The 14,274-nt window shown below is 46.2% G+C and overlaps 1 protein-coding gene across 2 annotated transcripts in view; it reads right to left on the bottom strand.

Annotated features, from left to right (window-relative positions):
- GTF3C5 (general transcription factor IIIC subunit 5) overlaps positions 1-14,274 on the bottom strand; it is an 18,779-nt gene extending 4,505 nt beyond the window's left edge. Inside the window, exons 1-11 of one of the 2 annotated variants that reach the window (XR_005780734.1) lie at positions 13,888-14,274; positions 13,474-13,699; positions 11,584-11,782; positions 8,589-8,784; positions 8,253-8,357; positions 7,839-7,953; positions 7,603-7,683; positions 6,362-6,459; positions 5,316-5,398; positions 1,952-2,094; positions 1,249-1,449 (exon numbers count right to left, since the gene is read on the bottom strand). Coding sequence is in view for 1 of the 2 variants with exons in the window: in XM_040442301.1 (XP_040298235.1) it covers positions 1,301-1,449; positions 1,952-2,094; positions 5,316-5,398; positions 6,362-6,459; positions 7,603-7,683; positions 7,839-7,953; positions 8,253-8,357; positions 8,589-8,784; positions 11,584-11,782; positions 13,474-13,699; positions 13,888-14,259 (1,767 nt within the window). In the remaining variant the exon portion in view is untranslated. Of the gene's footprint in view, positions 1-834; positions 1,450-1,951; positions 2,095-5,315; positions 5,399-6,361; positions 6,460-7,602; positions 7,684-7,838; positions 7,954-8,252; positions 8,358-8,588; positions 8,785-11,583; positions 11,783-13,473; positions 13,700-13,887 lie in introns of those variants that run through there. The other variant, XM_040442301.1, reaches the window with a different exon arrangement.

Here is a 14,274-nt window from a genome sequence, read left to right as displayed (position 1 = left end):
ATTGGGCTGGGCATAACATTTTCAATAGATGGATCCGCAAAAAACGGAACGGATACGGAAGACATACGGATGCACTTCCGTATGCATTCCGTTTTTTTGCGGACCCATAGACTTTAATGGAGCCACGGAACGTGATTTGCGGCCAAATATAGGACATGTTCTATGTTAAAACGGAACGGAAAAACGGAAACGGAATGCATACGGAACACATTCCGTTTTTTTTGCGGACCCATTGAAATCAATGGTTCCGTATACGGACCGTATACGGACCGCAAAGAAAAACCAGTAAACGGGAAAAAAAAACGGCCGTGTGAAAGAGGCCTTATCCTGTACTGATCCTGAGTTACATCCTGTATTATACTCCAGAGCTGCACTCACTGTTCTGCTGGTGCAGTCACTGAGTACATACATTACTTATCCTGTACTGATCCTGAGTTACATCCTGTATTATACTCCAGAGCTGCACTCACTGTTCTGCTGGTGCAGTCACTGTGTACATACATTACTGTACTGATCCTGAGTAACATCCTGTAATGTACACAGTGACTTCACCAGCAGAATAGTGAGTGCAGCTCTGGAGTATAATACTAGATGTAACTCAGGATCAGTACAGGATAAGTAATGTATGTACACAGTGACTGCACCAGCAGAATAGTGAGTGCAGCTCTGGAGTATAATACAGGATGTAACTCAGGATCAGTACAGGATAAGTAATGTATGTACACAGTGACTCCACCAGCAGAATAGTGAGTGCAGCTCTGGAGTATAATACAGGATGTAACTCAGGATCAGTACAGGATAAGTAATGTATGTACACAGTGACTCCACCAGCAGAATAGTGAGTGCTGCTCTGCAGTATAATACAGGATGTAACTCAGGATCAGTACAGGATAAGTAATGTATGTACACAGTGACTCCACCAGCAGAATAGTGAGTGCAGCTCTGGGGTATAAGTAATGTATTTACATAGTCATTCAACGAGTTCTGTACATTAATTCTCTAAGACAAATATAAAAAGTTGATGAAATATGCATGAAGGTCATTACAAATCAAAAACCTGCTAGAACAGAATGTTGGTATAGTATTGATCCAAATTGAACCAATACATTTTGCCACAGTAACATTTAACTAATGTTTGCATATTATTTGTGCTTTATCTTCTTATCTAACACTTTCCGTCCATCCCCAGGGTCCGTCTTCACCTCACACATGGAGTAGTTTGGAAAACTCTATTCTTGACCAAAATACCTGTAAATATACACATTCACTGCCGGAGACTCCCTCAGTGCTGAGAGACATCTCAAACATAGTCCAGCAGTTCTGTTTCCATCTCATTCTCGCTTCCTTCAGAAGGATGAAATTCCTCCTCTTCATCTTCCTCCTCTTCCCCAGACTCGTATGCGAGTGGCTCCTTGCTGTCGCTGGGGGCAGAGGGGCTGGTGAACAGAGCTAAATGTGGAGGAAGAATATAAAGGACAATGTCACACATAATGTATAGGATTACTAGATATAAGACACCTCTACAACTTCTCTATATACAAGTCATCTACACAGGCTCTCACTTTGAACGGATCCTGAGTTACCACCTATATTATACTCCAGAGCTGCACTCACTATTCTGCTGGTGGAAAACGGTGTACATACATTACATTACTTATCCTGTACTGATCCTGAGTTACATCCTATATTATACTCCAGAGCTGCACTCACTGTTCTGCTGGTGGAAAACTGTGTACATACATTACTTATCCTGTACTGTATTAAACTCCAGAGCAGCACTCACCAGGAAGTGATCTGGTGAATTTCTGTCTGTAACTCAGGATTAGGACAAGATGGAAGTGTGATGTATGCAATGTATATAAAGTGACTTATTTTCTTATGTAAATTATATCTGAAAGATGAAACTGATGCTGAAAGGTGTAAACACCCCTGAAGTCCAATTGCACCTCACCTGGTCTCTTGGAGCGGATGGTCTGCTTGATCATAAGGGACATGGAGTCTCTGAGGAGGTCGCTGGTCTTGGGGAGACACCAGCCATCCCGTTCAGAACATTCGCTCTCGGTGCAGTCATTGCGCTTTATGATCTCCTGCAGGCTGCAGTAGAATATTCATGACGTTATATTCTGGTAAGGTACCTGTTACTGGCATGTTAACATCTGTGCTGCTGAGTACGTGTGGGCACCCGAATAAACAAGAGCAACTATTCTACAAGTAGTCACACAATACCACAACTACGGCCACAAAAGTCTAAGTAAAAGCGCCTAAAGGGGTCGTCCAAGGATTGAAAAACTCATATGCTTACTTGCAGGATCAGCGCCACAGTATTGCAGCTTAGCCCCCCCCACTTCAAAATAACTTGTAGCAAAACCAGAAACAACCTGTGGACAGGTGTGGCACTGTTCTGGGAAGACAGTAGCAATCCCAATTCTGGAGCGGAGAAGGCAGAGTTTATATCTTGAACTATTCTCAGTTAACTATAAGGCTGTGCTTGCCCATAGTTTAACACTGCCATCTAGTGGCTTCTAGCTGAATTACTGACACAGTCCACTTCAGCCTGATCTTAATAATAAACTAGGAACTTCTTCATGGAGAAGATATTCTTCCGCCTCATCTGTCTCCTTCTTCCAGTCCTCCAGCACCATCTAACTAAGGAAGAGACCAGGCTATTGAAGCGGTCCAAGACGTTTCAGAGATGTTACTCCCTCCCTTCCCTACACCCTTGGAAATGATTCAAACTTCTATTAATACTGGGTTATCACAATGCAAGATGGCGCTCGTACTACTTGGGGTCTTTCCGAAGAACTAGATGAACTAGAGAACCGTGAAAGACGGAACAATTTACACTTCATCGGGATCCCTGAGAGACTTCCTCAAGGTCTCCTTACAAGCTATCCTACCAAAGACCTGCCGCAAGACTTGGAAATAAACTGCCCCTTGTATCCCCTAAAGGGGTTCTCTCACCTCACATATTGGTGCAGATAGGTGCAGGTCCCAGCGGTGGGGTCCCCAAAATGGAGAAGAGTGCACTACGCATGCAAGGCGTTGTTCTCCATGAAAGAAGAGCGCACAGTATACGCACCGCCAATGCTCCGGTCACTTCTATTGAGACTGCTGGAATTAGCCAAGCTCCAGAAGGGGGCCCCCAAAGTGAAGGACAGTGCAGTGTGCTCTCCATTCACTTCCATGGGAGCTCGGAAAATAGCTGAGTGCGTTAGCGCCCATCGAAATGAACAGAGAGCACACTGCGCAAGTGCAGAAACCGCTCCACTCACTTCGATGGGACTGCTGGAAATGGCAGAGCAAGCGCTCTCTCAGCTATTTTCGGAACTCCCATGAAAGTGAATGGACAGCACACGTGCATGTGTGGTGCTCTCTCGGTCACTTTGGGAGCCCCATTTCAAGATAGGTGCGAGGTGCCAGAGGTAGGACCTACACCTACCAGACACTGGAGGAATATCCTTGCGATATGTCACCAATGTGTGAGGTGACACAACCCAACTCTCTCATGTTCCCCCGTGCCATCAGCTCTATGTGCCATCGGTCCCCCAGTGCCATCAGCTCCCCCCATGCAATCAATCCTCTGTGCCATCAGGCCCCCGTGCCATCAGGCCCCAATGCCATAAGTCCTCTGTGCCATCGGGCCCTCAGCTTCCCCAGTGCCACCATCTCCGCTCCTAGTCTCCAGCAGCCCTTTAATACTTACCTCTCCTGTAGGGGTGCCGCTCCACAACTCCTGTCTTCTCCACACGCTGCACTGTCGTCTTGACGTCACGCAGCGTCAGGACATAGTGCATGTATGCGTGCACTATGTCCAGACGATGTGTCAGGAGGACAGTGCAGCGCGGACCGGCAGGTGATCTCGGAGCGGTGAGTAGTAGCAAGAGCTTCACTCCCGCTCCATGGTCACATGACACAAACGAATCCTCGATGCAAAAAATTAGCATCGAGGATTTTTTTTTATCAAATTCAATTCAATTGAGTAATCGTTTCAGCCCTAACCCCAATATCTACCTTTCTTACTTTATGGAAAAGTTAAAGGGGATGTCTCATCACAGACGATGGGGTCATATCGCTAGGATATGCCACCATTGTCTGATAGATGTGGATCCTACCGCTGGGTCCCGCACCTAGAATCGAGAACGGAGCCCCCAAAGTGGTGGAGGGCACACTGCGCATGCGCAGCCACCCTCCATTAATATTCTATGGGGCCGCCGAAAACAGCCGAGCACTGGCTCAGCTTTTTCCGTTGGGCCCATAGAATTAAATGGGAGCGGTGGCCGGTCATGCACGTTGTGCTCTCATTCACTTCTATGGGGAGAGCGCTTGGTGGTGGCCAGAGCGGAGTCCTCCAGCCAGCACCTTGCAGGGCTCTGTTCCCGATATAGGTGTGGGTTCCAGCGGTGGGACCCACACCTATAAGACAATGGGGGCTTTGTCTGAGATGAGACAACCCCTTTAACATTACGTGACCCATGAAGAATATCTGATCCCACAGCTAGGAGATACACTTACCATCCACCCCCACTTGACTCCTTTCCCAGGACGGACTTGACTCCTCTGTCCGATGGCCTATATCATACCGTTCAGGGTCAGAGGATTCCAAAAGCATTTCTAAATCTACACTGGGCTATGGACAATAATATGACTATTATGGGCGACCTCCAAAAGAGTGCTGAAAGGCCACGTAATAAATGATATGGCCCAAATTACCAAACCAAATAAATAAAAATTTCAATCCCTTCACACAGCGGTTCTAAAAGCTCAACACCAGGCACGAAAGTCAAACACATGGCAGCTCAATCCCTCCGGGACACCTTCCTAGGAGGCAAGGCAAAAACTCAAGGCAGATTTTTTTCTAAATAAATATTGCAATTGGGGTAATCAAGTGGGATCTCTCCTTGCTCCTCTCATGCATCCTCTCACAGACCTAGGGGCTGTCTCATCTGAGACAATGGTGGCACGTCAGTAGGATATGCCACCAATGTCAGATAGGTGCGGGTTCCAGAGGAAGGACCCGCACCCATCATCAGAATGGGCCCCCAAAAGGAGAGCACATCACACATATGCGGCGTGCAAGTGCTGCCACCAATCCATTCACTTCTATGGGCCTGCTGGAGATAGCCAATCCTCAGCAGTCCCACAGAAATGAAATGAGAACTGCTCTCCACTCTCTTCAGGGGTCCTGTTCTGGAGATAGGTGCTGGTTTCACCTCTGAGGCCCACACCTATCTGACATGGGTGGCATCTCCTGGTGATATGCCACCAATGTCTCAGATGAGACAACCCCTTTAACCACATCCAGTGTCCCAACATACCTGTCCACATTTAAATCACACAACTGGTAAAACATCTGACGGTACGGCGGCAAGTTAGTCTCCCGGAAAATGTAAACTGACTCCTGCGGTAAGACGAAAAGGGAAAAATAAGATATAGAATTAAATATTTCAAAGAGATAAAAGATGGCTGCGCTACATGACTGGACAGACTATTCTTTTTAGAAATCTGTCTGTAGCTACCAAACGTCCAGCAGGATAGGCCATAAATATCACATCAGTGGGGCCCCTGACACTCCCACCGATCAGCTGTTCACAGACGTGGACGGAGCCTGCAGCAGAAAAGCTCCGTCCATTGTGTAGTGGACATGTCGGATGGCTGCTGAGAAGAGCTGATTGGTGCCGGCTGTGGGATCCCCATTAATTTCATCATCAATCCTGTAAATATGTTATCAATACCTAGAATCCCCTGAAAAGTCTCTTAAAGCAGTAGTCTAGGAGTTGGATTATGATGGTGTATCCACAGAAAAGGCCATCAATATAAGATTGGGGGGGGGTCTGAACACCGCTCCCCTCTTAATCAGCTATGCCAGAGCAACAAGGTAACAGATGATTGGTGGGGGTGCAGGTTGTCAGACCCCTGAAATCTGATATTGATGACCTATCCTGAGGACAGGCATTCAACAGCAAAATCCTGGACATCCCCTTTATATACATGATGACCCACAGATGCATGGATTATGAATTAAAGGGATATTCTGGTTAGTTAAAGTAATCCCCTATCCACAGAATAAGGGATAACTATAAGATCAGTGGACCCCCACCGTTCACGAGAACGGGGGCCCTGTACACTCCTGCAGCTCCCCTGGAAAAAAATACGGAGCGGCCGTTCACACATGCGGGTGACCGCTCCATTCATTTCTATGGCGGCTCCGGAGATAGCCGAGCGCTAAAATTAACAATTATAAAAACTTCCTGTAATGCAGATATTATTCCCCTTGCAAAAATCTTTGGCATGCATGTCAGGTTAGAGGAGAACCTTTACATCAGCAGTGAGCTGTGCATTACCCAGGGCGCACGGTGCTCACCTTCAGCCGGTACTTATTGGATGGAAGGATTTTATTGTCTTTGGAGCCCATTGATCCCAGCCCATGGGTCAGGTCCTGCATGCTGACTGCTTGTGGCACTGAAAAAAAACAAAAACAACGTGTTTACATGTTCAATTCAAGAAGTATGACGAGGGGTATGATGGATATAAGGTATCGGCTATACACAGGGCATCTGTGCTCCATGTTTTTTATTGTCAAGTTACAACCCCCTTCCTCAAGATGGGAGTGGATGGACCACTATGGTTTTATCCGCAAGTGACATTCTAGGTTTCTAAGAGTACATCCACATGGGGCGGGTCTGTTGTAGATTTTCCTCCAGAGTAAAGTTCGCTGCGCATCTGCCAGAATACCACAATAGCAAAATATTAATGTGGAATTCATAGAGTAAATACTGTGGGTTTGATCCTGCATGAATCAAGGATGTAATCCACAGTAAAAAAGTGACAGGCAGCAGATGTCAATTCTGCACAGCAGGTCAAGCTGTGTGTGGACTGGATTGTGGATTTTATTTTCTTGCAGCATGTGGATGAGCAATAACCATGCAGTTCATGACTATGCACTGGGACAGATTGGTCATAGACCCTACAGGGAAACTTCAAGGTGGGCCGATGCCCTGGGGGGCTGCCTGAGCCCTCCTCAAAGTTGCCAGCCAGGTAAGTAATGATCCGACGCTCCCAGAGTTCATTAACGCTGGGAGCATCAAGTTCTTATATGCCTGGCCCTGTGGTTTGTGCTGGTGGGACATTATTTGGCGCTGCACTGTGATATTTGCTTCTGCTGGGGCGGTATTTTGTGCCACAATATTGTATTGCTGGCCCTGCCTACTTGTGTTGGCCCTGCCTATCAACTTGGACCTGCCTACAACACGGGGCCACTTTTACTCTTTTTTTTTTGCAGCACCCCTTTAACTTTCCAGTCCGCCCCTGCTATACACTCATTGGTTTCTTGTGGAAATTGTGTTTATACACAACAGATACTGTAATGCATGGTAAAGAAACAGAGCAGCACCCTTGGGTGTCTTACTAAAGAGGAGATGGATTTCAGACTACCTCCAGACTGTGCAACAATGGAAAAGAGCTAAAAAGCAAGAACGTACAATCTATGGGTCTGTAAACTATAAATCCAATCACAACAGCCACTTTTTGGGGTGCACTTGGTTAACAGCTACTCAATGGGATGGACTGAAAAAAATAACATTTGCAGCACCCTAAGCAACTCACCCGGCTTCTTCAAAGTGATGGGCAAGCTGTAATTGTAAGTGCTGCGCTTGGCTTTGACTGGCATTTCGTTTGGGTTGTACCCTGTTTGAGGGAGAACAAGAGGTTAGATACGTCACCAGCTGTCACCTCTATCGTGCATATAAAGCTCTGTCTACCCTTAAGTGCAAGACTGATGTAAAAGTCTGCTAGGTGCCAATATACGTGGTAAGAAAGCACGCTCAACCCCAACCACTTACCGCACTTCATTCCACAGCGTATCCGGAAATCAAGCACTTGGTAGATTTTAGCTTCTGGATTTTTCCTGGGGTCATAGCCAAACCGCACCCAAAGACTTCTCCACGGCCCAGTCAACTACAGTGAGGAGCAAACACAAAATGAAGGCACAGTGCACGAGACGTGAAAAATGGATTCTGCATAACCAAGGAGCTAAACTGGCACAAGCGGACAAATATAAGAGAATATGGATCAATAAAATAAACGTAATTACGTCGTACAATCCGCATATCACATTGAGTATATGATCTTCAGTTACATCATGTCATCCTCCAGTCACATCCAGAGCTGCAGTCAGGTTTCTATCTAAACCTTCCAGGTTAAAGAATCATGCAGGAAACTCAATAGGAAAACCCAAATATATTGCCAATACTGACCATGTAATAGGCAAAATACGGCAGCAACAACTTGAGCTTGTCTGGATGGAGGCTGACATTGGCTTTAATTGCGTTCCGGGACCAAATGGGGCGATCGTTAAAGAGCTGAAGAAAGAACATAAGGATATTTTAAGAGTCTAGATCAAGAGTCTGCAAACTGCGGCACTCCTGCTGTTGTGAAACTACATTGACTCCTATGGGCCGTTTCCGAGAATAGCCAAGACAGTGTGCATGCTGGGAGTTGTAGTGTCACAACAGTTGGAGTTCCAGAGTTTGCTGAAATACACATAGATGTTTAAGTGGTGTATATATGCATAACATACAACAGATAACTACCTTCCTCATCTCCTGCTCTACTTTCTTGTCCACAGAATTGGTACACAGCTTCTTCCAGTTCTTGACGGCAGCTGGGTGAGGCTCGGAGGGCACCTCTGCGTCTTCAAAGTTAACAAATATGGCATTGTGGGGCCTGCGGGCTCTGCTTAACCCAATCAGATTCTCACTGGACAGATGCGGAGGCTGATAACCGTCCCTGAAGAAAAAAATAAATAAAATAGGAATTGTGCAGTACTGAACATGGCCAACAGATGGTGCAGCTGCAAGATCTCATACGGGGAAAATGCACTTGCCCCATACAGCAGGTGACGTGTAATCACACCATGGGGGTCAGGGCTGGTATTATAGGGAAGGCCGTGATCACGCAGCAAGGAGGCCGGGCAGAATGGATGAGAACGACTCAGCTGCAGCGACCGATAAGTTCCTTTAGAATCCATCAGGTTTCTGGAATGAAGGCAGGATTTTATCAGACGGCCTTGACCGTATTATCAGGCTCAGGAAGCGCATACGTCACCTTCTCCCACAGATATCCTCGTGAATAGTTCCTATGTGCTGATACTAGCCAATCACCTACAGTCGTTAACGTGGCCGCAAGAACTGATTCAGCACCTTCACTGCATTTCCCTGCAAATGGGGTGCTGCAGGAAAGAACATGAAGAGGTAGCAGAGCCGGAGCAGCGCTGCAACTGCTTCAGCGTACGACTACACGATACATAAGTAGTGTAATGCGACATGCTGCGACTGCAACAGTTGAAAAAAAATCTATCCAAGTCGGAATTCTTTTTTTTTTTTGCGACTGTGGCATCGCAGCATCTTGCATTGCTACACCACTGAAATGTCACCATGTAGCCACACTCTAATTCTCAGGATCTGTGGAGGTCCAGGAGGATGAAGCCCCCCCCATCAGAAAGTAAGGACATACCCTAGCTATAAGCAATCACTTTATAAAGGCCTCCTGCACATGACCGTATAGCCCGGTCCGTTTTTCACTGATCCGTTTTTTGTTTCCGTTGTGTTTCCGTTTCGTTTTTCCGTATGGCATATACAGTATACAGTAATTACATAGATAAAATTGGGCTGAGCATAACATTTTCAATAGATGGCTCCGCAAAAAACGGAACGGAAACGGAAGACATACGGATGCATTTCCGTATGTGTTCCGTTTTTTTGCGGACCCATTGACTTGAATGGAGCCACAGAACGTGATTTGCGGGCAATAATAGGACATGTTCTATCTTTAAACGGAACGGAAAAACGAAAACGGAAACGGAATGCATACGGAGTACATTCCGTTTTTTTGCGGAACCACTGAAATGAATGGGACTGTATACGGAACGCAAAAAACGGCCAGTAATTGGGGGGAAAAAAAACGGTCATGTGCAGGAGGCCTCAAAGGGAAATATCCCTTTAATCTCCTAGGGATCGGACCCAATTTTCATTTTTCCACCAAACCTTCCAACGGCCATAGCTTTACAAAAACTTCAAGTTTACATAACCATACGAGGACTTATATTGTGCAGGACAAGTATTTTACGGAGCCATTTAATTTACCACAGCTGGTATAGGGGAAAAAATCTAAGGTAAAATTGAAAGTAAAAATAAAAAATACTATTCCACCTTTCTTTGGGGTTTTGTGTTTACGGCATTCACTGTGCACAAAAAAAAATTACAAGTCACCCTTATTTTGCTAATGTAAAATTAAGGGACATTTCAAATTTTTTTTAATCACTGTATTTGTTAGTCCCCTTAGGAGACTTGTACATGTGATCTTCTAATATCTTGTCCCATAGACTGCGATAGAATATTACTGCAGTCTATGGGATTCTGACAGGCTGCCTGTCTAGCCGTGCCTCAGGATCGGCTTCACAGGCAGCTCAGTATGACAGGCCTGGGAGCCTTCACAAGGCATGATGGGAGCTGTAGTTTTGTCTCAGCTCGAGATTCCACTGTCAGCAGCGACTGCCTCTGTTTAACTCCAAAGATCCAGACAGAGGCATCTCAGGGGCTAAATAACCAGGATTGGAGCTCACTCTGTTCCCAATCACTGCCAGTGGGTGCCTATAGTGTATTATACAGCGAATGAGCTTAGCACACGAGCGACTCCATACTTCCGTTTAACACTCTGACATATGAGTATGTCATGATGGGTTAAAGGGGTTGTCCTGCCATATATATCGATGATCTATCGTCAGGATGGGTTATCAATATCTGATCGGCGGAGGTTCGACACCTGGCATCCCTGCTGATCAGCTAAGGAGGTTGCACTGCTTCCTGTTCATTCAGGGGTGCCGGGTGTCAGACCCCCGCCAATCAGATATTGATGACCTATCCCAACGATAGGTCATCAAGATATATGGCAGGACAACCCCTTTAAGGGTTTATATGTGATAACCTTACATAGTGATACTGGGGAGTGAAACTGCATTCACCAGACACCTCCTACCAAGTGCCACACAGGGGTAGAGGTGAAAACAAGGCACCCACAGGCACTGTGGCATCACATGGTATCTCCCATGACCCCTTTCAACCAATCGGCAGCTAAGAAAAGGATCATGTGACATACAGACACTGACTGCATGACGTGACTTTTCACAGCAGCGGATTGGTTGAGACAGTGACATATGACAGGCCTCCTGGACTGCTCAGTAGGTGCCATGGCTTTAGGGCACCACCCTAATGTACTAGAGACAGGTTAGCAAAATGAGTAGTCTGCAACCTGCAACTCTCTGGCCACGGCAAAACTACTATTCCCATCATGCCTCTGGCTCTCAAGGGATTTTGGGAGTTGCAGTTCTGCAGCAGCTGGGGAGGAATAAATTGCAGCACCCCGACCTTATGTATGAATGACCCCAAAATTGCTTTCTATCTGATCCTAAATATTCTGGGCAAAGACATCTTGGAACAGAGACTCAGGATTTCTGGACTACTGGATGGCGAATTAAAGGACATGGCCTGACCGTATTCTACCCGATTGGTCACAGGTCACGCCCCGTACCTGTGATTGACGTTAGGGCGATAGTAATAGTCCACGGGGTTGTCTAGGCGAGAGAAGATGGGAGGAGGGATGTGAAGGGGGATGTCCTGGTGGAAGTATTCATCCTTCTCCGGCTTCTTTAGTAAAACTTTGTCATAGAGGGAAGTCTGAGACCCGTCCGATCCACTAGTGAAAGTCAAATACTGGAAATCTGACATTCCTGAAAGGAAGCAAAGAATTCATGAGCTTGTGACCTTTCACATTTCACCTATTCGGCATTCACAATACTACAGGCTTCAGAGTTGAAATCTCCCAGCATTCTCTGCTTATTCAGTGTCTGCACAGAGTTTGTATTTTGCGCAGGAGGCACAAGAAAAAACTGCTCCCCATCCTGACCCCTAAATTGTGGAGGCCCCTCTAAGCTGCTACAGGGTGTGTCTGCCAACAAGTTTGTAGATTGTTTCTATTAACATGAGTGCAGCTCTGGAGTATAATACAGGATGTAACTCAGGATCAGTACAGGATAAGTAATGTATGTACACACAGTGACTGCACCAGCGGAATAGTGAGTGCAGCTCTGGAGTATAATACAAGATGTAACTCAGGATCAGTACAGGATAAGTAATGTATGTACACAGTGACTGCACCAGCAGAATAGTGAGTGCAGCTCTGGAGTATAATACAGGATGTAACTCAGGATCAGTACAGGATAAGTAATGTATGTACACAGTGACTGCACCAGCAGAATAGTGAGTGCAGCTCTGGAGTATAATACAGGATGTAACTCAGGATCAGTACAGGATAAGTAATGTATGTACACAGTGACTGCACCAGCAGAATAGTGAGTGCAGCTCTGGAGTATAATACAGGATGTAACTCAGGATCAGTACAGGATAAGTAATGTATGTACACACAGTGACTGCACCAGCGGAATAGTGAGTGCAGCTCTGGAGTATAATACAAGATGTAACTCAGGATCAGTACAGGATAAGTAATGTATGTACACAGTGACTGCACCAGCAGAATAGTGAGTGCAGCTCTGGAGTATAATACAGGATGTAACTCAGGATCAGTACAGGATAAGTAATGTATGTACACAGTGACTGCACCAGCAGAATAGTGAGTGCAGCTCTGGAGTATAATACAGGATGTAACTCAGGATCAGTACAGGATAAGTAATGTATGTACACAATGACTGCACCAGCAGAATAGTGAGTGCAGCTCTGGAGTATAATACAGGATGTAACTCAGGATCACTACAGGATAAGTAATGTATGTACACAGTGACTGCACCAGCAGAATAGTGAGTGCAGCTCTGGAGTATAATACAGGATGTAACTCAGGATCAGTACAGGAAAAGTAATGTATGTACACAGTGACTGCACCAGCAGAATAGTGAGTGCAGCTCTGGAGTATAATACAGGATGTAACTCAGGATCAGTACAGGATAAGTAATGTATGTACACACAGTGACTGCACCAGCGGAATAGTGAGTGCAGCTCTGGAGTATAATACAGGATGTAACTCAGGATCAGTACAGGATAAGTAATGTATGTACACACAGTGACTGCACCAGCGGAATAGTGAGTGCAGCTCTGGAGTATAATACAAGATGTAACTCAGGATCAGTACAGGATAAGTAATGTATGTACACAGTGACTGCACTAGCGGAATAGTGAGTGCAGCTCTGGAGTATAATACAGGATGTAACTCAGGATCAGTACAGGATAAGTAATGTATGTACACAGTGACTGCACCAGCAGAATAGTGAGTGCAGCTCTGGAGTATAATACAGGATGTAACTCAGGATCAGTACAGGATAAGTAATGTATGTACACAGTGACTGCACTAGCGGAATAGTGAGTGCAGCTCTGGAGTATAATACAGGATGTAATTAGGAACTCCACAAACCGTGAAACTTATAGACTGTGCCCACTACACCCAGGATTTCCATGCTGATAGTTCCCTCTGGAGCCGGCTCTCCCGTATTGGGGTCACTCAGCTTTTTCTTGCGGCTTTTCTTCTTCACCCGCAGGATCATGGTTGTGGTGGGGAAGCGGTTGGCACACACTGGGTGGCAGTAAGGGTCCTTAGGCCTGAAATACAGCTCCAGCCTCTTTGCCGGGTCAGCGTACACCTGCCAAAATACCACATGAACTACTTTAAGTGTGGAACTACAAGTGACAGCATGCCCTGCCTACATCATACCAGTTGCAGTCCATTAACTAAAGACAATCACACTAATAACACTCGATACCAGCATGGGGGGGCTGTTATTAGAGTAACACCCCCCACCAGGGCATGTTGAATCGCCGGGGGCCTCACCCTGGACACCCCCTCCTCCCCGCCCAGGGTCCGCAGCATCCTGCCCACGTCCTGCACCAGTCCCGGGTACTCCACGCACACCATGGGCTTCTTCTGCTGAGGGAGTGACACTACACCCGAGCCCTCCATGTCTGTGGTGTTGGGTCCGTCACTTTCTACTCGCCCCGCAAATAATGTTCCGCAGCAGAAAGGTTCCTCCCTGCTCAGGGTGCCGCTGGCCCGCTCATTACTGTGGGCAACCTTCTTGCTCCCATTAATATGACATTTCCAGTCGTCAGGAGACAACAGTCTGTGTAACCGAGAGAAGCTTCCCTGTACAGATATATACGGCTGAGCTATAATGCTCTGTAAGGGGAAGAAAGCCTCGGCCATGGCAACCAATCAGAT

This window comes from Bufo bufo, chromosome 8 (assembly GCF_905171765.1).
Source record: "Bufo bufo chromosome 8, aBufBuf1.1, whole genome shotgun sequence".
NCBI classification, from domain to species: Eukaryota; Metazoa; Chordata; class Amphibia; order Anura; family Bufonidae; genus Bufo; species Bufo bufo.
Note: the sequence above shows the minus strand (reverse complement) of the source record. Positions and strands in the feature narration are given on the sequence as shown.